Source organism: Sapajus apella, unplaced genomic scaffold (assembly GCF_009761245.1).
Source record: "Sapajus apella isolate SASKATOON/1434 unplaced genomic scaffold, GSC_monkey_1.0 scaffold7, whole genome shotgun sequence".
NCBI lineage: Eukaryota > Metazoa > Chordata > Mammalia > Primates > Cebidae > Sapajus > Sapajus apella.
Window position 1 is genome coordinate 17,623,958 of NW_022436947.1, and position 26,848 is coordinate 17,650,805.

Consider the following 26,848-nt stretch of genomic DNA (forward strand, 5'->3'; position numbering starts at 1 on the left):
GACTGGAATAAACTTACTGTTTGCATACGGTCTCTAACATTGAGAACAGTGAATGATAAATTTTAAAGAGGAGACCCAGAAAAGTGAATGTTTAAAATCAGTGGAATTTTAATTAGTAGCAGAATGTAAGATAAATTATGATTTTGGAGATGGGAGTGGATGACTGTTCATAAAATCTTACCTGCACACCTCCACACCTGGTCTACCCAACCAAGAAAGTCTAATCCTAGTGGTTATCTCAATGCCCAACTTTCCCCTTTTCTTTTCATGAATGTGTGGAAATGATTAAAATGCATTTACTTTTACTTAACATCATTATTAAAGCCAATTTTATCGGAAAAAATGTATTTCACTATTCAAGTAAAAATATATTTTAAAACGAGATGACTAAAAAAATGGACACGACAAAGCTATTGGAGAGATGAGAGTGCAATTTCAGCAGAACAGTGTAAATAAATAGATGAAGACAATGAACATTTATGAATAAGGGAATGGACCTGTACTAATTTGATTAATCCTTTAAAAATATCAAAGCATATTAAACAGTACCGTACTAGTGGTTAAAAATCTGGGACCTGGAGTTAAATTGCTTGGGTTTAATCCTGGTTCCTTCATTAAACTTTGTATGCCTTAGTTTTCACATTTACAAAATGGATCTAATAGCAGCTTCTCCCTAATAAAATCGTTGTAAGGATTAAATTAGAAATCTATGTAAGGTGCTTCGTGACAATTAATACCTAACAGATGTTAGGTGCTATTATGAGATAGCAACGTGTAGTTTGTTACTAAATTTCCAAGAGAAACATAGTTGAACCTGATCTTCAGTACTATCCTGTGCTTAAACATTTTCTTAAAGAATGTATTGATAGGCTGTGCGCGGTGGCTCACTCCTGTAATCTCCAACACTTTTCAAGGCGGATTGCTTGAGACTAGGAGTTTCAGATCATCCTGGCCAACAGTGAAACCCAGTCTCTACAAAAAATACAAAAAATTAGCCTGGGGTGGTGGCGGGCGCCTGTAATCTCAGCTACTCAGGAGGCTGAGGCAGGAGAATTGCTGGAGTCCGGGAGGTGGAGGTTGTAGTGAGCCAAGATCACACCACTGCGCTCCAGCCTGGGCGACAGCGAAACTTTGTCCAAAAACAAAACAACAACAACAAAAAGATTTATTGATGTATTGATGTACAAAATTTAGTTTATTAACTAATTTAGTGATTAACAAAAGTTCTGCTTATAAGGAGGATTATTTGATAGCTACTGTCTCCCATGTTTCTTTGGCTGACGGGAAGCTGAGACCCAAGTTGTTAATTTAACAAAGGCAAGTAGGCACCTGCTGTTACACACTTGCGTTCTCCTTTTGACAGTTTTTCGCCTCTGACTTCATACTGATGTTTTCTCTCTGATTTTTTATATCTGTAAGATTAAATTGCTGTCTGTTTGGTTTAGAGAGCTGTGCGCTTTCACAAGTGTTAAAGATCTTGGAGAGAGGTTACTGTCCTGATTCACTTTGGCATCTAGGTAACCGGTTGGTAACCGCCTCCGCCTCTGGCTCCTCCCCTTCTCCCTTCCGCATCCCTCCTTCCCGCCGGCTCAGCCTTCGGCTCCTCGCCGTCTTCCTGCCGCTTCCCTTCTCCCCGACCCCTCGTCGCTGGTCCCGCCCCTTCTCCTTGCCGGGTCCCTCCTCTCTCCACTCGCCTCTGGTCCCTCCCCTTCTCCCTGCCGAGTCCATTCTCCCGCCCCCTCGCCTCTATCCCCGCCCCTTCCCCTGCCGCGTCCATCTTCCCTGTCCCTTTACCTCCGGCTCCTCCCCGAATCCTGGCTTCTGCGTCCTCCTCTTTGTCCTGCCGCGTTCCTCCTCCCCATACCGTCACCCCTAGTTCTTCCCCTTTTCCATTCTGCGACTCCATCAATCTCCTTCACTTCTGACTCCTTATCCTCGCCTCTAGCTCCTCCTCGCCCTGCCCCCTCACCTCTGGCCCCACCCCCTTTCCTCCGCCGCGCTCCTCCGTTGCAGGCCCCCACCTGCCTCCTCTGGCCCCTCCTCTTCTTCTCTACCGCGATCCTCCTTCCCGATTCCGCCCCCTCCTCTGGCTCCTCCCCTTATTTCCTGCCACACTCCTCCTCCCGACCCTCCCCCCTCATCTGGCTCCTCCCCTTTTCCCATGCTGCGCTCCTCCTTCCCGACTCCGCCCTCCGATCGCCCCTGTCGTTCACTGGCCGGAAGAGGTGGTGCCAGGGCCGTTGCTATGATACGACCAACAACGGAGAAAGCGGCGAGTTTGGAAGCTGCTTTTTAGGAGGCCGGGCAAGCACTTCGGCGAGAATAGTTGCGTTTCGTACACAGGTAGGAGGGCAGGTTCTGATTGCGGCCTCCTGGCCTGACGCTTAGACTCAGCCTAGAGCCGGTGATAGCCGCGCTGGACTCTGGGTTCTGTGGGCCGGGCAGCGATTCCTGCCTGGGCTCCTGGAGCTGCCTGGTCGGTGAGGAATGTTCCGCCTTTACTTTAAAAACTGCGAAGCAATCGAGCGCGGTGTCTCACGCCTGTAGTCCCAGCACTTTGGGAGGCCGACGCGGGCGGATCACGAGGTCAGGAGCTCGAGACCAGCCTGGCCAACATAGTGAAACCCCGTCTCTACTAAAAAATAAAAATACAAAAAATTAGCCTGGCGTAGTGGCGGGCGCCTGTAATCCCAGCTACTCGGGAGGCAGAAGCAAGAGAAATGTTTGAACCCGGGTGGCAGAGATTACAGTGAGCCGAGATTCGTGCCATAGCACTCCAGCCTGGGCGACAGTGGGACACTATGTCACACACACACACACACACACACACCCCGTGCGAAGCATCTCGTCTTTCTTTGCTCCTTTTCTGGCTCCGCCCATCTGATTTGGGACTTGAAGCAGCAGCATCAAACTAGAAGGTACACCTCACCCTACACCCCGAGTGCTTATCACAGTAATTGCATAGAAGATGTGTGTATAGCCCAAATCTGGCACTAGAAGACTTTTGGCCTTCCTTGGCGACCATTCTCATAATAAGTCGAGAGATTTTAGACTTTCCTCACCTGGCACTCTCACTCCTTCCTCTCCACCCATGGTCTTTGCCTCTTAACAAACTTGAAAATTCAGCAGACCTATTTGGTAGAAGGCAAGACTGGATACCTGCCTTACTAATTATACTAACATTCTAAATAAATTAAGCCGTAAATGGTAGGGCATGAAATGTATTGTAGGTGAAAGGGGGACTTTTTTGATGGGGAGACGGAGTCTCGCTCTGTTGCCCAGGCTGGATGCAGTGGCACGATCTCAGCTCACTGCAACCTCTGCCCCCCGGGTTCGAGCAATTCTCCTGCCTCAGCCTCCTGAGTAGCTGGGATTATAGGTGCGTGCCACTAGGCCCGGCTAATTTTTGTATTTTTAATAGAGACGGGGGTTTCACCATGTTGGTCAGTCTTGTCTCAAACTCCTGACCTTGTGATTCGCCCGCCTCAGCCTCCCAAAGTGCTGAGATTACAGGCGTGAGCCACCGTGCCCCGGCCAAAGGGGACTTTTTTTTGTATGCAAACATGATAGAGGTTGCTCTTTTATTTTTAAACAGTAAGACTAAAACATTTACATTTGAATAGATAATACATTTTAAAAAGTTCAAATAGTAAAAAGAATGAAGAATAATCCGCCATTTACTCACCCCATCTCCAGGCCACCTTCCAGGGGTGTTCTAGACATACACAAATATGTAGATGTACCTGTAGCATTGTGCATACTCATCTGTGATTGGCGTTTACACTTAGGACTGTGTGTCCAATTGTTTCCTATCAACAGTTACAGATCTGCCTCATTTATGCATTTATGGATGAATTTATGTATTTATGTTTCACGTGAGAGGTGTTTCGAAGCATATCAGGAAAGTTGGAAACTCCCATAAACAAAAAGATCGATAAATGTCACTACCTAACAATCTAAAACCTCTATATAGTAAAAGAAAACATAAACAATATCAAACATATAATGAGAAATATAAGTACAACACACAACAAAGGGATATTTAATAATTAAGACTCATAAAACAATATGAGGATGTAAGGAAACAGTCAAGGGACAGTTCTTGGGGCTGTAATAGAAAGCAGTTTGATGGAATTTAACAAAATTAAGATCTGTGTGCCCTTTGACTTATCCATTCTAATTCTGGGAACTCATTTTCAGTATACTTACACATATATACAGAGATAGATGTATAAGATATTTGTTGTAGCACTATTTTTAACAGTAAAAAACTAGAGACAGCTTAAATGTCCATCAATAGAGCAACAGTTGACCACAATGTGGCTTAGCCTTGCAAAGAAATTGCTGTGAAGTTGTTGAAAACAATGTGGCAGAATCATATTTTACATCAAAATAAATGTTAAGCACATATATAGAAACAAGTTGTAATATAGTATTAAAGTTTAAAAATTAACAGAAATATAGTTTATGAAAGACATCAGTATAATCATAAACAAATTTAAATGTATATATATTACATAATTGTAGCTTTATAGACAATTCCTGGAAAGGTAAACTGCCTAACAATGAGAAATAAATTAGAGTGTCTGGAATACTTTTACTTCTTATTTTATTCCCTTCTGTTCTGTTAGATTGTTTTTCTAGTAAGCACATATTACTCTCTTAAAAACAACAACAAAATGAACAATAACAATAATGAAAAAACACTTTTGAAAAGTCTTTTCAAACTGTAGCTTTCCAAACTATTTGGGCTGGAATTTTACATTTTACACTTCACACTTTAATATGTGTGCTTTGTTGTTTACATTTAATATTTGTTGCAATGAGAGTTTACATATATTTATGTATGCAAGTAGAGCATATTAATATATACATATGAGAGGATATTAGGAAATAGCAAAATTAGCTCCTTATTCTAGATAGGTGAAGAAAAAAATTGCTGAATATTTTCTACTGTATTTTAAATCATAGTCATGTTTCTTGCTTAAGAACAATAGACATTCTCTGTTAATGTATCTGATGATAAAGTTGTTAAATTCTGGATCTGACTACCACTAACTTACCATGAGGCATTCCTGGGTCTTAGCCTTCTCATCTGCAGGGAGATCAGTTTCTAGACTTTGTCTTAACCACCAGGACCCCTTTTCTTTTCTCTCCCAAAACCCCCATGGACTCCTACACTAAGATATAGCACAAGTTAGTGGTTAAGGGCATGGGTTCTGGATACAGACTGCCTGGATTTGGATCCTGGATCTACTGCTTACTAGCTCTGTGTTCTTGAAAATATTACTTAACCTCTCTGTGCTAATTTCTTTATCTGTAAAATGGGCGTAATTATACTATCTGTGAAGATTAAATAATTTAGTATAAGTATTTGCTAATATTATGCTTTATTTTAAAAGTATTTTTTCTCCTACTATGTAAAATGAGTAATTATGTAATACCTAGGAGACATTGTTAATGTGTAATTATCATTAGCTATTTGGAAATTTTAGAAATAGTTCATTACTAATTAGCTAACCTTTATTTTGTGCTTAGTATATGCCAGGCACTGTTTGCTAAGTACTTTATATACACTATTTTATTTAATTCTTGCAAGAACCTTTGATGTTAAAACTACTAATATCCCATTTCCCAAGTGAGGAAAGTGAAACTTAGGTTAAGAAACCTCTGTGTCTCAAAGTCATGCAGCAGCTAAGTACCAGGAACTGTGAGGAGTCTGATAATTTACTCTACGTACAAACTAATGAGTTAGTCACTGTTTCTTGGATGCTGGGTCAAAGGACACATGGCAAAAGAAGTAGCCAGCGCTTCAAGTTTGTGCCAATTTCCCAAGCCTCCCATTTCATGCAGGGGAAACAGAAGTGAGTCTACAGGGATGCCTGGACATGGGGAATTTACTGCTTCTATAGTAAACCAAAGAAAGCCTGCTCTTTGTTTCAGTGAGAAGACGTTATCTCAACCTTTGCAGTTTCTTGGTGCAAACACAACCCTGAGAAATGGCCTGGGTAAACAGTGATCCTGACCTTGAATTTTTGTCACACTCCACACGAACATGTAGGGACAGTCAGGACCCATGGCTGATTGCTTCTCTCAACATGAAATTGTTAAGTCTGGATTCAAACTCAGGTGGGCTGGTTCCACAGTCAACCCTCCTGAAATGCCACTTTAGGAAACCAAAGCTGAGTATCACTGTACTGTATGGCATTGAAGTCATGACTTAGAAACCTTGAAATTTCTTATTTTTAGGTTGAATAAATGCTTATCACTGCTAACCATTATAAACACAGTTGCTAATCACCCTTTATAAACAACTAACAGCTTGAAAACATCTAATTATTTGGGTCATATATTCATATCATTAATGACCTTCTATGAACCTTAAGCACTACTGTACATACAATCGACAGGTTATAGAGAGCTATGATCTGTGTGTGTGTGTGCATGTGCGTGTGTGTGTGTGTGTGTATGTGTGTGTGTGTGTGTCTACTTTAGACAGGGTCTCAGTCTGTCGCTCAGGCAGGAGTGCAGTGGTGAGATCTTGGCTCACTACAACCTCCCCCTCCCATGGCTGAAGCGATCCTCCCACCTCAGCCTTCCGAGTAATTGGGACTACAGGTGCATGCCACAACATAATGCTTAGCTAAGTTTTGTATTTTTTTTGTTGAGATTGGGATTCACTATGTTGCCCTGCCTGGTATTGATCTCCTGGGATCAAGAGATCTGACCACCTCAGCCTCCCAAAGTGCTGGGATTACAGGTGTGAGTTACCCACACCTGGCCCTCATCTTGTTTATAAGGAGGTAGATTGTTTGGAGGAGAACAATCTAGGACACCTCACATACCAAAACTAGAGTGAGATGAATATAAGCATTAGAAACCATAGCAACAAGGAAACGGAGGCAGGTGCATTGAGGAGGAAGGTGGAAGGGTATGAATTTATCCAGTACCTATCAAAGGAACTTTCAAATACGTGGCTTCTGTTTCTGGCTGCATTGATTTCACATGTCTCATGGTTTTATATACCATAGACTTCTGACTCTCCCAATTTCCAGGCCAACATCTTCGGAAACCTTCAAACTACTAACCCAGTGTCCCATGGGCACCTCAAACTCAGCATACCCCAAACCAGGCTGATCTAACTTCCATGCATACCTCCCATGCATACCTCAGACCTCCTTTAGTTGAAGTTTTCCTTATTTCTGCAAATGTAGCTCTGTCCTTCTGGTTACTCAGGCTAAAAATACTAGCAGCATCCTTGATTCCTCTCTTTATCTCATAGCCCACATCTAGTTCATCACTAAATCCTTTCAGCTCTGTTTAAAAAATATATCCAGAATCCAGTCAGCACTTCTCACCATCTCCTCTACTATCAGCCAGGTCCATTTCACCTCATGTCCAGGTTACTACAATGGATTCCGTAGACCCCTGATGTCCTACCAGCTTCCCACTCCTCTGCCTTCCACAATCTAATGCTGTCTCCCCACAACTTCCTCTCTGACTTCTTCTTCTACTGTTCTTAACTCACTGCTCTCTAGCCGCATAAGGTGACTAGCTAGTTGTTCTTCAGATATGTGATGCTTCTCATTTCTGCTTTTGTCCTCATGCCTTGCTTATTTTCTCAGTTCAGCCTCCTGCTCAAATGTCATCTTAACCAGAGAGGCCTTCCTTCCCCACTGTATATACTTAGCAAAACTTGCCGCTCTACTCTGTCATACTCTCTCCTGATAATCTCATATTTCCTAGCCACCTTCTTTGCTTTATTATTTTGCTAGCTCTTATCTTTATCTGATCCAATGTATATTTTACTAATTTAGTTATTACATGTCCATTTTCCTCACTAGAATGTGAGCCTTTTTTTAACTGCAAATCAAAATCCCTGCAGTAAAAACTTCAAACTGCCAACCAGATCAAAATCCTTGCAGTAGGCTGGGCGTGGTGGCTCACGCCTGTAATTCCAGTATTTTGGGAGGCTGACGTGGGCGGATCATGAAGTCAGGAGTTCAAGAACAGCCTGGCCAAATAGCGAAACCCTGTCTCTACTAAATATACACAAAATTAGCCGGGTGTGGTGGTGTGTTCCTGTTAACCCAGGTACTCAGGAGGCTGAGGCAGGAGAATTGCGTGAACCTGGGAGGCGGAGGTTTCAGTGAACCCAGGAGGCAGAGGTTCCAGTGAGCCGAGGTCACGCTATTGCACTCCAGTCCGGGCCACAGTGTGAAACTCTGTCTAAAAAAAAAAAAAATCCCTGTAATAAAAAAAGCTTATATTCTAGTGAATTCTAGTGAGGAAACTGGCAAGTAACAACTAAATTAGTAAAATATATACCGGGTCAGGTAAAGATACGTATCAAATATAACAACTGTTCAATAAATATGTATAATGATTATGTATCAACAAAAATTTAAAAATTTTTGAAAAGCCTTGTCCATGGCTGTGTGTAGAAACATAGAAGCGTCTCTACACACAGCTAGATGGGGGACTGGTAATGAGTAGGTACCCAATAAAAATTTGCTGACAGCATGAATGAATTCAGCTATGGCCAAGGCTTTTTAAAATTTTTAACATTTTTGTTGATACATAATTATTATATATATTTATTATGATATTTGATACATGTATACAATTTGTAATTATCAAATCAAGGTAATCAGGATCCCCATTACCTTATCAATTTCTTTGCTCTGAGAATATTCTAAAACTTTTCTTCTAGCTATTTTGAAATGTAAAATAAAGTATTATTAACTGTAGTCACCTTACAGTGCTATCAAACATTAGAACTCACCCCTTTTGTGTAAATGTATTTTTGAACTCCTTAACCAACCTTACTTCATCCCCCCTGTCACTCTCCTGCCCTTCTCAGCTTCTGGTAACCATTCTCTACCTTCCTGAGATGAACTTTTTAAGCTCCTACTTATGAGTGAGAACTTGTGATATTTGTCTTTCTGTGCCTGGCTTATTTTACATAACATAATGTCCCCCAGTTTTACCCATGTTGTTGCAAACAAAGAATTAAAGAAATAAAGAAAGAATTTCATTCTTTTTTATGGCTGAATAATATTTCATTGTGTGTATATATGCCATATTTAGTCGGTGGCAGACACGTTGATTGGCTATTGTGGATAGTGCTGTAGTAAACATGGGAGTGCATCTATCTCTTCAATATGCTGATTTGCTTTCTTTTGAGTATATACTCAGCAGTGGAATTGCTAGATTATATGGTAGAACTATTTTTGGTATTTTGAGGAACCTTCATACTGTTTTCTGCAATGGCTCTAGTAATTTTCATTTTCCACTAACAGTATACCACCAGTCCCCTTTCTTTGTATCCTTGCCAGCATCTGTTATTTTCTTTTTGACAATAGTGATTTTAACTGGGGTGAGATGATGTCTTATTGTGGTTTTGATTTGCATTTCTCTGATTATTAGTGATATGGAGTATTTTTTCATATACCTGTTGGCTATTTTTATGTCTTCTTTTGAGAAATATACAGTGATTATATCGATGGAAAAAATAAATTAGGGGATAGTTGAGGTATGATTAGGAAGGCTTCCCTGGAGAAATTTTATTTGAACCGAAACATGGAAGATGAGGGATTAGTCATAAAGATTTGTAGTAACAAGCCAGGCCCGGTGGCTCACACCTGTAATCCCAGCGCTTTGAGAGGCTGAGTCAAGCAGACCACCTGAGGTAAGGAGTTCGAGACCAGCCTGGCCAACTTGGTGAAATCCCATCTCTACTAAAAATACAATAATTAACTGGGCTTGGGGGCAGGCACCTGTAATCTCAGCTATTTGGGAGGCTGAAGCTGGAGAATTGTTTGAACCAGGAGGCAGAGCTTGCAGTGAGCTGAGACCACACTAGCACTCTAGCCTGGGTGACAGAGCCAGAATCTATCTCAAAAAAAAGAAAAAAAGAAAAAAAAAGATTTATAGACAGAGGAAAGATAAAATACAAAAGCCTCAAGGGGGAGATCAACCCTAGATATGGTAAAAGATATGGGAAAAGGTGGGGTTGGTTAGAAGATGAGGTCAGCGAGGCAAGGGCTAGGTAAATTTAGGACCTTGAAGGCCATGGTGAGTAGTTTGGGTTTTATTCTAGAAAGCATTTTATTTTAGAGGTGTTTAAGTAAGAATGAGAGGGGCATGATATGAGTTTCCTTAAAAAATATTTCTCTGACTATTGCAGTAGTACTGTCAAAATATGACAGGATGACAGACAAAAGTAGACTGAGACTAAATTATCAGGTCAGTATTGACAGTGCTTTTTGAGTGGCTGGATAATAGGTGAGCAAAAGAAAAAAAAAGGATGACTGAAAGTAGACCTTTCTTGGTTGTGTTATATTATTGTTTTATTATACTATTAGATATAATTTACTCATGTTACAGTTATGAAATTTATTATCTTAGGCCTATTGGATCAGCTTTCATGCCTTGGTGGGCATTCAAGCTGGTTTAATCGTTTTCCACCTTATTAGTTAGATATAGGCCTGGCTTCCCCTTTAGGTGTCTCTACCTTGGGAGTGCTTTTAAATGTTGTGTCTATTAAATGGGGCCTTACTCACACTGGGTAGTGTCAGACGGAACCTAACAAAGTTTCAGAGCATAGGTGAGCAAGCATTGTTCTTGTGGGCTGTGGGAAAGACAATGCTATTTCTTTTGTGAAATGGTCATTCTTACTAGATTGGTATGAGAATAATCACTAGATGCTGACTCTCAGAGCCTTTTTTAGTGTTGGTCTATGGATGATTCTTATTCCTCTTGGAGGACAGTTCCCCATGGTTCTCTAGCATTTCTACTTAGACACTGACAGCTTTGTTTTGAATTTTCTTTTCAAGGATATTTGTATAGTGAACAGTCTTAAAAGATACAGGGTCTCTTTCTAAAGCAGAGGTCAGATTTACCTGTCTAGTATAATAACAATAATGTCTTCCTCCCAGGCAAAGGTTGGGCACATTTGCTTGCAGTCCATTATAAAGGACTGGAGTTTCTAAGCTTGGGGCTCCTTAGCTGTCATGCAAACCCACTGTGTGTATAGCATCTAATTGGGCCATTCCACATTTTCCTTCTGGGATTTGGGAGCACAGGAATCCTATGTGAATATAAAGCTCATGCTATCTGCTGTGCCATGAGTAATAAAGTCCTTTGTCTCTGACCCAGGAGTCTTACGTATTCTGACAGCATTCATGAAACTATGGCAGGCTAAATTGTTAGCTTGTCGGTAGGATAAAATCTCAGACCTGTCATAATTCTTAGTTCCTATTCCTATAGAGGCTTTAGCACTCTTGATCACATAGTCTCCCAGCCATCTTGTGTTTTTCCTACTCTACTAGCCTATGATGTCTTAGTATATAATTTCTAAAACAGGTAATACATTTACATTGTTTAAAAATGAAAATATTAAAAATAATACATTGAGAATTCTGGAGCCCACCCTTCTTCTGGCTACTTTCTATGCACTTTGTCCCTCATCAGGTAACTCGTTTTCTTAGTTTCTTTCATGCTTTTCTGAATGTTTCTTTCTCTAGATAGAAGCAAACACAAATATATATTCTTATTTCTCACTTTCTTTTTCTCACTTAATGTATCTTGGGGTGTGACTTTTGTCAACATATAGAGTACTTCATCCTCCTCTTCTTTTTTATTTAGCTTCTTTATTGTTAAGTGTAGCACAAGGTCAGAAAGCCACATAAAACACATATCCAGATTAATGAATTATGATAAGGCAAATGCCCTTTTCATCATTTTCATCCCTCATAACGGATATGCCATATGATTATTTTGTATTTCTCTGTGTGTATGACTTTGTGACATTATTTTTATACAGCCAAAGTACATTTACATTTACCCATATATTTTCACTTTCTTTGCTATTTATCATTTCCTATACCGCTGACCTTACAGCTGGGATCAGTTCTTTTCCCCTGCCTCATCAATTTTCCATAATTGTTATCGTTATTGAAATTCCTTTAGTCTTAGTCTTAATAGTACAGTTTTTTTTTTTCCTACTGAAAGGAGCATTAGTTGCTTTTACTTTTTGTTATAACTTTCTAGTAAGTGATAACCTAGAAACAATGAAATTTACCCTCTTTAGTCTGGAGTGTTATGCGTTTTAATAAACACATATAGTTTGCATAACCACTACCACAATTGAGATTTTGAATATTTCCATTACATAAAAAATCCCCACATCCTTCTGTAGTCAACTCATCTTTGCCCTTAGGCTTTGGTGTATCTTCTAACCCTAGGATTCGTCATATAGAGTCAATAGTACGCAGCCTTAGTAGAGTTGACTTCTTCATAATTTGAGCATGATTTGAGTTTCATCCATGTTGTTGTGTGTACCACTTGCCTTTATACTTACTCACTAGCACTTGCTATTAGAGAGCTTTAATCATATTATTTTAATTATTCTAATAGGTAGATAGTACTATCTCATTGTGATTTGAAGTTCTATTTTTATAATGACTAATGATATTGAGCTTCTTTTTATGTGTTTGTTCTCAGGACTGAGACCGGGGTGAAGCAAATGATGCACCTAGGCCCAAAATTCTAGGAGTCACTCATTTTCAGACACGAGTACGAGCGTAGAGCAGCGCAGGCCCTTCACTTGCCTCAACCTCAGCCTGGCCCTGCTTAATTGCCTTCTCTGTGTATTATTTGCTGAAGTGTCTATTTAAATCTTTTACCCTTTTTAAATATTATTTTTTTCTTATTATTCTCTGTGTAGTCTGGATATAAGTCCTTTAACAGATATGCATTTTGTGAAAAGTATCTTCCAGTCTATGATTTATCTTTTTATTCTCCCGGTTGTGTTTTCTGAAGAGCAGAAGTTCTTGATTTTGTTGCTATTGCTGTTTTTAGAAGATACCATTTTGGCCAGTTTGGGGTCAGGATGACTCCTCAGTTAGAAACAGAAGCATTACCTTAGACTCTCCAAAGAGGGCAGATGAGTATGTTGCCAGGAGTTAGGCCTTCATTATGGTATTCTCTTTCTAATCAGACCACTAAACTCTGTTATAGGATAAAATCATCAAAATGAAGTTTTGTTTGTTTGTTTGTGTGTGTGTGTGCGCGGGTGAGAGCCCGAAGAAGTTTCTTGACCTTTTTAAAAATTGAGCTGTTGTTCAGGTTTTTCTCATTTCACTTTTTTCCCCTCTTATTTGCTTTGGGATTTAAAAACTGTGTTTTTGTTTTTTGATTGCTTGTAGTTGAGATTTAACTATGCATATTTAAGTAATAAAGTCTAGGGTTAAGAATGTATCCCTCTTGGAATGGGAGGCCATTATTTTATGTGAAATAACTCAGAAACAGAAAATCAAATACTGTATGTTCTCACTTATAAGTGGGAGTAAAATAACATCTACATACGAACATAGAGAGTGGAATAATAGACATTGGAGACATGAAAGAATGGGAGCATGGGAAGGGCATGAGGGATGAGAAGTTACTCACTGGGTACCATTTATACCATTTGAGTGATGGTTACAATAAAAGCCCAGACTTCACCACTATACAATAGATTAATGTAACAAAACTGCACTGTACTTGTACTCCCAAAATCTATATATATATAAAAAAACAAAAAACCAGAATAAGGATCTGAGACAGGTTGGTTTTTCCCTTCCCAATTACATATTATTGTCTAATATTTCAATTTACTATCATTTTGTATTGACAGTATTTGTTTGGATATACCCATGTGTTTATGGTTTTATACATTTACCTTTCTGAGTTGCACTTCAGACATCCTTTGAAATCATTTTCCTCCTTTGAGTATTTTCTTTAGAAGTTCCTTTAGAGCAAATATTTTGGTGGTAACTTAGTAACTAACTTGTAAATGCTTCTGTTTTCGTTCTTGAGAGCTAATTTTGCTGGGTGCACAATTCTAGGTTGATAGTTACCTTCTTTGGTTAGCCTATTGTTACATTGGCTCCCACTTTTCTGATAAGTCTGCAGTGATTTTACTTTTCTTTGTATTAATGTCAGTAAATTAATATGATTCAAAACAGTAGATGTTATGTTCTTTATCACTGTACTTTCAGGACCTTTTCTTTGTCTTTGATATTCTGTAATTTTATAACAATGTGTATGGCTACTAATTATTTTTATTTAACCTGTTTGGTATATATTTATATTATGCTTCCTGAATCTGGGGAATCCATATTCTTTTATCAGTTTTGAAAATCTCTCAGCTATTACTTTTAAAATATTTTTCCTGGCTGGGCATCATGACTTACACCTGTAATCCCAGCACTTTGGGAGGATGAGGCAGACAAATCACTTGAGGCTAGGACTTTGAGACAAGCCTGGCCAACATGGCAAAACCCTGCCTCTACTAAAAATACAAAAATAAGCTGGGTGTGGTGGCACATGCCTGTAGTCCCAGTTACTCAGGAGGCTAAGGCAGGAGTATCACTTGAAACTGGGAAGCGGAGGTTGCAGTGAACTGAGATTGGACCACTGCACTCCAGCCTGGGTGACAGAGCAAGACTCTGTCTCAAAAAGAATAAATAATATGTAACAAATATTTTTTCTCCTCTATCTTTCTATTATTTGCTTTTGGGACTCCATTTTGACATATGTTAGTTTAGGAGCTGGCAAACACTTTATGAAAATGACTTTTCACAGGTCATTTTTAGACTACAAAGACCACATGTAGTCTCTGATGCATCTTCTTTGTTGTTTTTTGATTATACAGTACAAAATCACAGCAAAATATATGCTTAGCAAAAACATGCTAGGCTTTCTTTTCCCTGGCTTTTGGTCTCATGTTTTTTATATACTATCTCTTTGCATCATTGTACATAAAATCATTTTATTTATCTTCCAGTTTACTAATTCTTTCTTCAACTCTCTCTAATCTTATATAGCTTATTCACTGAGATCAAAAATTATATATTTTTATTGTAGATGTTTCCATTTAAAAAAAATTATAATCTGGTAGCCAGACAGTTCCACTACCTATGGGTGAATTTATTTTCTCCATAAAGATTTGTGCTCAAACTAGAGGCCCAGAGAGAGTTTTTCCACCTCACTACTGTTCCAAGGTTTCATATTGCTCTTGCCTTTGCCATAAAAATCTTGTCTTGGGGCTGTCTTCCCTATCTTCTCTTCCTGGCTTCTATAGATGGGCTCCCTGCTGTATTGGCCATTTGCTTCTGTGATTTATCTCCTGCATCAGCAGCCTGGCTCTGGGATGCCCTGGACTATCCTGGCCCAAGCTTTTAGATGCTGTCATCTTGTCCTCCAAACCCAAGTTCTTGGTTGCTATAGCTGTAGGTCTAGTCAGCTCCAAGCTTAACCTATATTAGTTGTAATAGGTATATTTAGGGGAGCAGAGGTCATTGCACACCTCTGCTACAATTTATAAGAGCAGAGCTACTACAAAAAGTGTATTCTGTTCAGGGTTCACTTGGTATAGAGCTGGCTGGTTCCTTGGAGCTTCTAATCATTTGTAATCCTAGAAGCATCCATTTATCAGTTTTGTATTCAGAAAAAAAGATAATTCAAAAAGCCTTTTCATAAGGCATTCTTCCTTAAATAAGGAAGAAATGACAAGAGATTTTAAAATATTTTTCCATATATTTGCAGAGTATTGCTGTCGAATTTATTCTTTTAAGCTTCTTTTTTAAAATCTAATGCCATTACTGAGATAATAAACATTTTTTAAATGAGCAATATTTTACTTGAATATTATGAATATTACTCTATGCTAGCAAAAAATTTGATTTTTGGTGTAGAAACTTTATGTAGTAAACTTGTTTATTTGTCTTAATTCAGGAAAATGTCTAGTCAGGAGGATAAATATGAAGCTCAGAATATAGATGATTCAACAGAAGAAACTGATGATGCTTTTGACACCATCACTATTCCGGTTCCCTCAGAAGAGCCTCAAGAGTCAGATCAAACTGAAGAGCATGAATCTGGACTAGAACAATTCAATGAGAGCCATGCAATGCACGTTGAGGAGCAGAGTGCCCAAAGCTTTTCAAGCGTGGAACCAGACAATGAACAACTCATGGAAGAGGTTATATCACCAAGACAAGTTTCATATACTCCACTACATCATGAAAGGCAATTTGCAATGCAGAGTCCAAATGATGATAGTTTGGCATTTCTGGATAAAATAAAGGCTATAAAGGAGGCTTTACACGAATCAAAGGAAGATTCTCTAGCAACAGGTACTACCTAAGGAAGATAGGCTATTTCATTTTCTTGTTTTGAAGAATGATTGCTTTTCCTTGTTGGCTTATTTTTGCTTGAAGATTTGTTCTGTATTTTATATTCCTTTCCCTTATCCACCAAACTTCCAGAGTTACATTGCTTGAATATCTTAACTATTTGTAAAAGCCTCTCTATTCTGCAGTGTCTATTTTTCATCAATGAATGACCAACATTAAAGTTAAAAATTGATATTTATTTACTTTTTTCAAAGAAAGTAGGTTTTAAAAATGTTTAGGGACCTTGGAAAATGATGGATAAATCGTTGACTAAAATGGGAATTATTTTGCATGCCAATTTGGAATTAATTGTTGTACCTAAATAGCAAGAGGTGGATGGGAACTCGACAACAGATTTTCTAGTTTCGTATCCAGTGGTCGCTCATTCTATATATGATGTTGCTTTTATGTATTTCTATAGTCTGTTTAGTGTTAACTTATATTTTCCTTTAGAAAAATAATGATTTTTCATTGTAGGTTAATTTTAAAGACATAAAATAATGTCGATGACATATAGTAGTTTTTGTTACATTCTTAATAACAGCAGAGTGGCAGCAGCAATAATGTGGTTACACAGAGAACCATTCTACTTGTTTTAACTGACTGCTCCTTTTCCTCCTTGTACATGAGTTTTGAGAGTATTTCTGCCTACAGAGTGGAGAACACGAACTGCGATTTAACAACAACAATAACAGCAGCTTAGTTTGGCTGGTGAAATGTAGCTTTTGAATCTAGTGGGGTAGTTTACCGTTGTGTAATATGTCCATATAAGTAAAGAATGAAAAGAAGGGAGAGAAAACTACCTAAGCCTAATTATACCTGACTGAAGCAGCTATCTCTCAATTTTAGTATTTAATGTAAATTTAGGTTTCATTTTTGGGTATTTGTCATTCCCTGATATTGTAACTTATAACAAACACATAGTGATTTAAAAAAAATTGTTGTCTTGGTTCTGTACCTCCTGAGCTTCACAAATCCTTTAACACATTTCTACTTGCCAAAGCTTAAGAAGTAACTACTATTAAAATTTTGAAATTTATTATAGTTTTTTGCACCAATAACACAATTACAATAGCCTTCTTATAGTTTACCATCTGTGAAAATATTCTCTTTGTTGAAAGAGAACTGTGAAAACAAATTTTAACAAGCTCAGAGAACCTTAGAATTACCAGTGTCTGCTTAAATTTTGCCATGCTGTTGATAAAAATGTCTTATTTAGCTTTATGAAAACTGTAATTTCAGGCATCTAGAAATACACAGAACTTTTATGGTATGTAGTCTGCATTCTATACTTCATCATCTTACATCTTCTCCATTAAAATTTGAAGTATATAGATGTAAAATAAAATAATTTACTCATATTAATTACTTTTTACATACTGTATTTCCCTCCTATACTTGTGAACAGATAATCATTTTATAATGACTTTTTAAATTTTTTAATATGTAAGTATCTTGATTCTCTCTTTTCTAGAGGGGATTGAGCCATATAATGTCCTTCTCTGTGAAAAGTAGTTATATTGCATTTCTAACTTCTGGGACACCCTCGGTGTCTCAGTTTTCTCTTTCCTAAATTCACTATGCAAAAATGCCTGATTTTATGAGACGTTTCCTATGCTTACATCTGAACAATACATGCCAGGTATTGAATATTAGAGCTAATTTCTGAGATTATGGATTGATTTTTCAAAGCAACTAAATGTTGGTCACTTTTCCTTGTAGAAAATTAAAAACATATTGTTATCATTGGGGCGCAGCAGGGAAACACTAGCAAGAACAACTTGCATTTTATGTAATTTTTAACACATAATTCTGTATCTGTTTGTGGACTGTAGTTTGCTGACCTTTGCTCTATTTGACTATAATTCTTTCTTTTCTCTTTTAATTTACAGTAAAAGTTGTACTTATTCCAGTGGGCCAGGAAATTGTAATGCCTTTTAAGGTTGATACCATTCTTAAACATCTCAAGGACCATTTTTCACACTTATTAGGTATCCCACATTCTATACTACAGATAAGATACTCAGGTAAGTTTGGAGGCTAGTAAAACATATCAAGACTTTTCTAGTTTTAGCATGTAAACAATCAAGATCTTTGATTTTAAAAACTAAATATCTTGATACTCACTGAACATTATATTGTGGTTATGCATTCACTCATTCAACACACATTTAGTAAGGACTTACTTTATTCTAGATACTTTGCTAAGAAATGAAGATATAGAGAAACACGAAATAAGATTCCTGTTTTGAAATCATGTAGACTAGTAAGGAAGAGGATACATGCAGTAGCTGCCCCGTAACGTGTAAACGCTTCCATGGAAATATGCACAAAAAGCTGTGGGAACAAGGGAAGGAACTTAGTAGATTCTAGAAAGTTTCATTTAATTAAAGTGATAATACTTGTGCCAAGTCACAAAGAGGTGAGAAAATGTGGAGGTTTTGAGAAGTGGTAAGAAGTGTTGAGAGGCTGGAAGTAGATTGTATATGCGTAGCGGGTGGAGATGCGATTGAAAAAATGGATGATGAAAGAGATTGTGTAGAACAGGAAGAGGACTGGAAAGGATTTGTGAGTATTCTGTGCATTAAGGTCAATTCATATTTCCATGATGACAGGTATATTTTTATTTTGTGGATGACATTGAACAGCCCACTGAAGTTATATTAATCTCATGTCATGAGAGGACATAGCCTGTATTAACTGTTAAAGTTTACCAGACTAACGGACCTAAATATGTGCTTCTATAGAATATGCCTGAACAGATCCTAATATTTTAAACAGTTTTGATATTGACTTATAAAGATGCCACAAAATGTTTCCAGAGAAAAACAATTTAATTTCCAAATTATTAAAAAAATTCTATTATACTAAATGTACTCCAAAAATAAGATGTACATGTGTTCAGATAAGTGATTGTTAAAACTTGATTCAATACACAAAAGCTAAAATTTAAATAATTGTTAGTAATAATGATTATGACCATACTGTTGATGATTAATTTATTGAGCACATACTGTGTGCTAGTACTTCCAAAAATCTTTTGCCTACATTATAATTTAATTCACACAACAGCCTTTTGATGTAGGAGTTACTAGTAACTTTTATTTTGGGAGAAGGAAACTGAAACTCAAGAAACTTGTGCAAAGTCCCAAAACTGGTAAGTGGCAGAGTCTGAACTTAAACGTAGGTATGACTCCAGAGGGAATTTGAACTGCTGGCCATTAACTATAAGGTGAAGTTCAAAATTGGATGAGAGAGCACTTTGTGGTTGTAGTAACCAGCTAATGGTACTTAAGGATTTCTCTGTTCTTTGTACTTCATGACCCTTCTTTAAGTACCAGGTATCACCACTGGGTAACAGGCTCATGCCAGCACCAATTACAAAAGAGCTTGATTCTATGCCAACCATTCCCTAAAGTGCTTTTTGCTAGTACTGTAACTTGAGCTCCAGTTTGGTGGGATTAAGCCCATTACAGAAATAAGTATAGAAATGAAGATGGCTCTGGGAACCTGTATTGCTTTCCTATGGCTGTTCTAACAGTCACAAACTTAGTGGCTTAAAGCAACACATGTATTTTGCTTATGGTTCTGGAGGCAAAAAATCTAAAATTAATTTCATTGAGATAAAATCAAGGGGTCTACAGGGCTGCTGTCCCTCTGGAGGCTCTGAAAGAGAATCTACTTCCTTGCCCTTCCAGCTTCCAGAGTTGCATTCCTTGTTTTTCTTGTCTTATTAGCTCCTTCATTTTAAAAGCCAGAGCTGTAGCATCTTCAAGCCTCTTTCTGCTTCTGTCATATAGCCTTCTCCTCTGTCATTAAATTTTCCTATTCCTTCCTCTTATAAGGGGACTTGTGATTACATTTAAGGCCTGGCCAGATAATCCAGGAAAATCTTTCCAGCTCAGAATTCTCAATCAAATCTGCAAAGCCACTTTTTCCATATTCATAGGCCCTAGAGATTAGGATGTAGACATACTTGGGACCATTATTCAACCTATCATAAGGCCCATATAACATTCATTTTAATGCTTTTTGAGATGGAGTCTTGCTCTCTCACCTAGCCTGGAGTCAGTGGCATGATGTTGGCTCACAGCAGCCTCCGCCTCCCAGGTTCAAGTGATTCTCCTGCCTCAGCCTCCTGAGTAGCTGGGACTACAGGCATGCGCCACCATGCCCAGCTAATTTTTGTATTTTTGATAGAGACAAGGTTTCATTTTATTGGCCAGGCTGGTCTCAAACTCCTGACATTGCGATCTGCCCACCTTGGCCTCCCAAAGTGCTGGGATTACAGGCGTGAGCCTCACGGCTGGCCCAAATGTTAATTTTTTAACTGAAGAATTTAGGGTGTGAAATAGAAACTCAGAGATCTTAGAATGTGCTTTCTTGAACATAGCCAAAATAGACTACAGATGCTCCTTATCTTATTATTGGGTTATGTCTCAGTAAACTCATCATAAATTGAAAGGATCATATGTAAAAAATGCATTTAGTAAGCCTAAACTACCTCAAATGTACTCAGAACAGTTATATTAGCCTACGTTGGGTACAAGGACTATTTTATAAGTGTTGAATATCTCACATAATTTATTGCATACTGCACTGAAAATGAAAAACAGAATGATTGTATAGGTACTCAAAGCATAGTTTCTACTAAATGTGTGTGGCTTTTGCATCATTGTAAAGCCATAAAATTGGAAGTTGAACCATTATCACTGTAAGTTGGAGACTGTAGTGGTGTCTGATATATTTGAATGAGTAAAGCTTTTGATGTGTTCACATTCCTAACTGCAATTTAGAAGGGCCACAAATTTGAAGATTAATATAGATTCCATCAATAAAGTTTCTATGACACAAAACAGCGGTCAGTCACATAATTACTTTTTTGTATGCCTTAAAATAGTGAAAGAAAATTAGTCACTTTACTGAATACACTAGTGACTGAGCAGATGGCGGAGGAGTGAGTAGAAGTTAAAACAATAGCATCATAAAAATTAAGCAATGTACACTTTTTCTAGCATAAAACTGAGGCTTACCTTCATCATGGCATGAATTAATTTACGTGAGTTTCTGGGTGTGAAAAGAGAGAAAGTAAGGGATTCTGCATATATGCTTCTCTGTGCTGGAGGTGATATGGTTTGGATTTGTGTCCCCACGCAAATCTCATGTTGAATTGCCTTCCTCAGTGTTGAATTGTATTCCCCAATTGTATTCCATCTTGTGTGAGGTGATTGGATCATGGGGGCAGATTTCCCTCTTGCTGTTCTTGTAATAGTGAGTTATCATGAGATCTGGTTGTTGAAAGGTGTTTAGCACCTCCTCCTTTGCTGTCTTCCCCCTTTTCCAGCCATGTAAGATGTGCCTCCTTCTTCTTCACCTTTTGCTATGATTGTGTTTCCTGAGGCCTCCACAACCACACTTTCTGTACAACCCATAGAACTCTGAGCCAGTTAAACCTCTTTTCTTCATAAAGTACCTAGTCTTAAGTAGTTCTTTATAGCAATGTGAGAACAGACTAATACAGAAAGTTGATACTGAGAAGTTGGGCATTGCTCTAAAGATATCTGAATATATGGAAGCAGCTTTGGAACTGGGTAATGGGCAGAAGTTGGAACAGTTTGGAGGCGTTGGAAGAAGACAGGAAGATGAGGGAAAATTTGGAACTTAGTAGAGACTTGTTAATTGTTGTGACCAAAATGCTGATAGTGATATGGACAATGGAGTCCAGGCTGCAGTAGTCTCAGATGGAAATGAAGAACTCATTGAGAACTGGAGTAAAGGACACATGTGCTATGCTTTAGCAAAGAGACTGGCAGCATTGTATCCTTGCTCTAGGGATCTGTGGAACTTTGAATTTCAAAGTGATGATTTAGGGTATCTGGTGGAAGAAATTTCTAAGCAACAGTGTGTTCAAAATGTGGCCTAGCTGGTTCTAACAGTATATGATCATATGTGTGAGCAAAGAGATGATCTGACACTGGAACTTACATATAAAAGGGAAACTGAGCATAAAAGTTTAGTAAATGTGTAGCCTGACCATATGGCAGAAAAGAAAAACCCTATTTCAAGGGAGGAGTTAAAGCAGGCTGTAAAATTTGCATAAGTAAAGAGAAGCCAAGTGTTAGTGGCCAAGACAATGGGGAAAATGCCTCAAGGCCATTTCAGAGACCTTCATGGCAGCCCTTCTTGTCATAGGCCTAGAGGGCTAGGAGGGAAAAGTGGTTTTGTGGGCCAGGCCCAGGGTCATTCAGGACACTTCTGCCTATGTCCCAGCCACTCCAGCTCCTGCTGTGGCTAAAAGACATATCCCAGATATGTCTTAGGCTGTTGCTCCAGAGAGTGGAAACCATAAACCTTGGTGGCTTCCATGTTGTATTAAGCCTATGGGTACACGGAGGACAAGAGTTGAGGCTTGGGAGCCCCAGCCTAGTTTTCAGAGGATGTACGGAAATGTCTGGATGTCCAGGCAGAAGTTGGCTTCAGGAGCAAAGCCCTCATAGAGAACCTCTACTAGGGCAGTGCAGAGGGGAAATATACGATTGGATCCCCCACACAGAGTCCTTACTGTGGCATTGCCCAGTGAGGTTATGAGAAGAGGGCCACCATCTTCCAGACTCCAGAATGGTAGATCCATTAGCAGCTTGTACTGTGCACGTGGCAAAGCCACAGGGACTCGGTGCCAGCTCTTGAGAGCAGCCATGTGAGCTAAGCCTTGCAAAGCCACAGGTGCAGAGCTTCCCAAAGCCTTGTGAGCCCACCCCTTGCATCGGTGTGGCCTGGATGTGACACATGGAATCAAAGGAGATTATTTGGAGCCTTAAGATACAATAATTGCCCTTCTGGGTTTTGAACTTGCATGGGACCTGTAGCCTCTTTGTTTTGGCTGATTTCTCCATTTTGGAATGGGTATGTTTACCCAACATGTATGCCCCCATTGTATCTTGGAAGTAACTAACTTTTTTTTCATTTTATAGGCTCATAGGTGCAAGGGACTTGCCTTGACTCTGATGAGACTTTGGTCTGTGAACTTTTGAGTTAATGCTGAAATGAGTTAAGACTTGGGAGACTGTTGAGAAGAGATGATAGTATTTTGCAATGTGAGAAGGACATGACATTGGGGAGGGGCTGGGGCAGAATGATGTGGTTTGGATTTGTGTCCCTGCCCAAATCTCATGTTGAATTGTAATCCTGAGTGTTGGAGGAGGGGTCTATGGGAGGTGATTGGACCGTAGGGATGGATTTCCCCCTTGCTCTCTTCTCGATAGTGAGTTCTCATGAGATCTGATTGTTTAAAAGTATGTAGCACCACCTCCTTCATACTCTTTCTCCTCCTCCAGCTATGTAAGATGTTCCTCCTTCCTCCTCACCTTCTGCCACATTTTCCTGAGGCCTCCCCAGCCATGCTTCCTGTACAATTTATGGAATGGTGAGCCAATTGAACCTCTTTTTATTCATTTTTTTGAGACAGAGTCTTGCTCTGTTGCTCAAGCTTGAGTTCAGTGGTGTGATTTTGGCTCACTGCAACCTCTTCCTCCCTGGTTTAAGTAATTCTCTCTTGCCTCAGCCTCCTGAGTAGGTAGGATTACAGGCATGTACCACCTTGGCCTGGCTCAGTTTTGTATTTTTAGCAGAGATGGGGTTTCACCATGTTGGCCAGGCTGGTTATGAACTCCTGGCCACAGTGATCTGCTCATCTCTGCCTCCCAAAGTGCTGGTATTATAGGTATGAGCCACGATACATGGCCTAAATCCCTTTTCTTTATAAATTATAAAGTCTAAGGTAGTTTTTTATAGCAATGTAAGAACAAACTAATATGGGGGATAGGGTGAATATTAAAATAATTATCCTTTCTCTTGATATGGGTATGTCCTGTACTTACATTTAACAGTTTGCATGTTTTTTTTTTAATAGAGTGAATGTTTAGCATATTATTCTGCTCATACCATAGAATGTTTTTATTTTTTAAATGTTTATAGAGATTCATGGTTATTATATATTTATATTCCTGATGAATTCAGAGTTATTTATAATGTAGCATTATTTATAATGCTGAATCCTTGCTCAAGAATGCCATGAAAACTCTTTCTATTATGGAGTTTTCTGTACTAACATCAGAGCAAGAAGTAGAAACTATTAATAGAAACTATTAATACTATATTTAATAATTAATTGATATGTGTTCCTATGAGCACCTTTGACATTTTCCATCTCCTTAAAATGAGACTGTATAATTAGCCATTTCTAGAAATGGTGACTATAATTAATAATAATTATTACATATTTGAAAATTGCTAAGAAAATAGATATTAAGTGTTCTGACCCCAAAATGATAAGTATATGAGGTAATGGACAATTTAATGTCTTTCATTAGCCACTTCCAATGTATATATAGTCAAAACATGTTGTACACAATATACAACTTTTATTTTTCAATTACAAAACAAAAAATAAAATAAATGAATAGCCATTTCTTTGTCATAAAACTTTTAAAATTTTTATTTCATTTTTTAGGAAAAATTCTTAAAAATAATGAGACTCTAGTACAACATGGAGTTAAGCCACAGGAAATTGCACAAGTGGAAATCTTTTCTGCAAATCCAGATCAGTATCCAGTCAAAAGAATAGTTGGATTAACTGATGTCTGTCAAATCATAGCTGTCACTGTCCAAACTGGTTAGTTATTTGATGTCTTTTAGAGAAAGTATTTTTGAGTCCCTTCTTAGTTGAATTTTCATTCCTCTTGGTTTTATCTCTCAGGCATTGATCAATACCAGCAAGTAACTGTTGAGATTGTCAAATCTGACTTTCACAAACCATTTCTTGGTGGATTCAGACATAAAATAACAGGAGTAGAGTATCACAATGCCGGAACACAAACCATACCTAGAAAGATTTCTGAAAGATCCAATGTATTTTGTAGGGATACACAGGTAATATTTTAATTTTTTCCTTTAGGTTTTTGAAGCTATAGACTCAATAACTATTGTACTGTATGACTCTCTCAAATTTCTCTTAATTATATGGCAATTAATAAAGAAAATTAAATATGTAGAAAACCCCCTTATATGTGTAATATAGGGGATACTTAAATTTTTAATGTTTTTCTTTTAGACAGTTTTTGAGAAAAAAAAGCTCCAACAAACTACAAATACAGCATCTACACAGATGACTAACATTGGTGTATATGTATCAAATATGACTGATAAACTGGTAACACCAGGGAAGTATTTTTCAGCAGCAGAATACCATGCTCAAAGACTAAAGGCGGTAAGATAACCTTTATTGTGGATGAATACTAAAAATTTGATATATAAGCCAGTTGTTCTGAGTGTGTCTGTTTCTCCAAGCTGCACTTGCTTGAGAAAGAATGCTCATGAGTATGGGTCATGTTTCACTGCTAACAAAAGCAGGCTTTATCTCCAGTGTTCCCCCATGTAAAGAATCAGAATCCTAAATGCTCCTAATCCTTCCATTTCTCTTAGGGAAACCCAGCTGCTTTGTGTCTTTGTGTATTGCATTTGGCCATTATTAGCCTTCTCAACACTGCTGTCTCTTGGCCTTAACTCTTGTCACAGTAGAATCACCAAGGGAATGTTCCAGACTAATTGAAACCAAATGGGACAGTAGTCAATTTTCTCTAATATTAGCATAGCCATTCCAACTTTATTTTTTTGCATGGTCTATCCTTTTTCATTCTTTTACTTTCAACCTATTTGATCTACCTCCTACCATCATTTTACTGTGAGTAAAAATGACCTGAAATCAGTGACTTTAAGAGATTTTGCTTTTCAAATGACAAGAAATCTGGAGCTAGGCTATTCAGCCTAAGACCTTTAGAGACAAACTTGCGGTGAAAAAAAGTTAAGTCTGTTGACTTAATTGCCCTGAAGGAGAGAGTATACCAGGGGAACCATGGGGCTAACTTTGTAGCAGGCTTTATCAGTGCCAGTAACTCCAGCCTGATATTTCAGTCCAAACTAATTTTCACCAAATAAAGGAATATATGGAGTCATTATAGAATTTGGGGAAGAGTGAAGTTTGGGGGGGATTTAAGTGAAACAGTATCCTAATAGTCTCAAGCAAAACAAGGGTATGTATAAATGGGTCAATATCAGGTCTGGACTGTGAAGTGGATCAAGGTCATGTTCCCTTGAAAACGAAGTTAAAGGAGACGGGAAATGTTTCTTTGAAGTTCTCTGAAGTTCAGTGCCTTGGTTGTAAATTGAGGCTGCTTTTCTCTGTCAAAGTGATGTAGAATCTCTAGGCAAGAGTGGAATATTTCTTTCTTACTGATCTAATTTCAAACAGCAAAGTTTCTTTTTTTTTTAAAGCAGAGTCCCACTCTGTCGCCCAGGCTAGAGTGCAGTGGCACGATCTTAGCACTCTGCAGCCTCTGCCTCCTGGGTTCAGGTGATTCTCATGCCTCGGCCTCCTGAGTAGCTGGGACCACAGGCATGTCCCATTATGCCTGGCTAATTCTTGCATTTTTACTAGAGACAGGGTTTTACCCTGTTGCCGAGCTTGGTCTCCAACTCCTGGCCTCAAGTGATCTGTCCACCTCAGCCTCCCAAAGTACTGGAATTACAAGTATAAGCCACCGTGTCTGGTATCATTCCAAAATATTTCT

General features: G+C 38.4%; 1 protein-coding gene across 4 annotated transcripts in view; it reads left to right on the forward strand.

Annotated features, from left to right (window-relative positions):
- The first annotated feature begins 1,761 nt into the window (after positions 1–1,761).
- The window catches only part of IQUB (IQ motif and ubiquitin domain containing), a 64,563-nt gene continuing 39,476 nt past the window's right edge, over positions 1,762–26,848 (forward strand). For 2 of the 4 annotated variants that reach the window (XM_032276121.1, XM_032276123.1), the window contains exons 1-6: positions 1,762–2,343; positions 15,784–16,184; positions 18,116–18,250; positions 24,733–24,894; positions 24,979–25,151; positions 25,333–25,488. In XM_032276121.1, the coding sequence (XP_032132012.1) occupies positions 15,788–16,184; positions 18,116–18,250; positions 24,733–24,894; positions 24,979–25,151; positions 25,333–25,488 (1,023 nt within the window). In that variant the 5' untranslated portion in view covers positions 1,762–2,343; positions 15,784–15,787. Of the gene's footprint in view, positions 2,344–15,783; positions 16,185–18,115; positions 18,251–24,732; positions 24,895–24,978; positions 25,152–25,332; positions 25,489–26,848 lie in introns of those variants that run through there. The other 2 variants (XM_032276122.1, XM_032276124.1) reach the window with 2 other exon arrangements.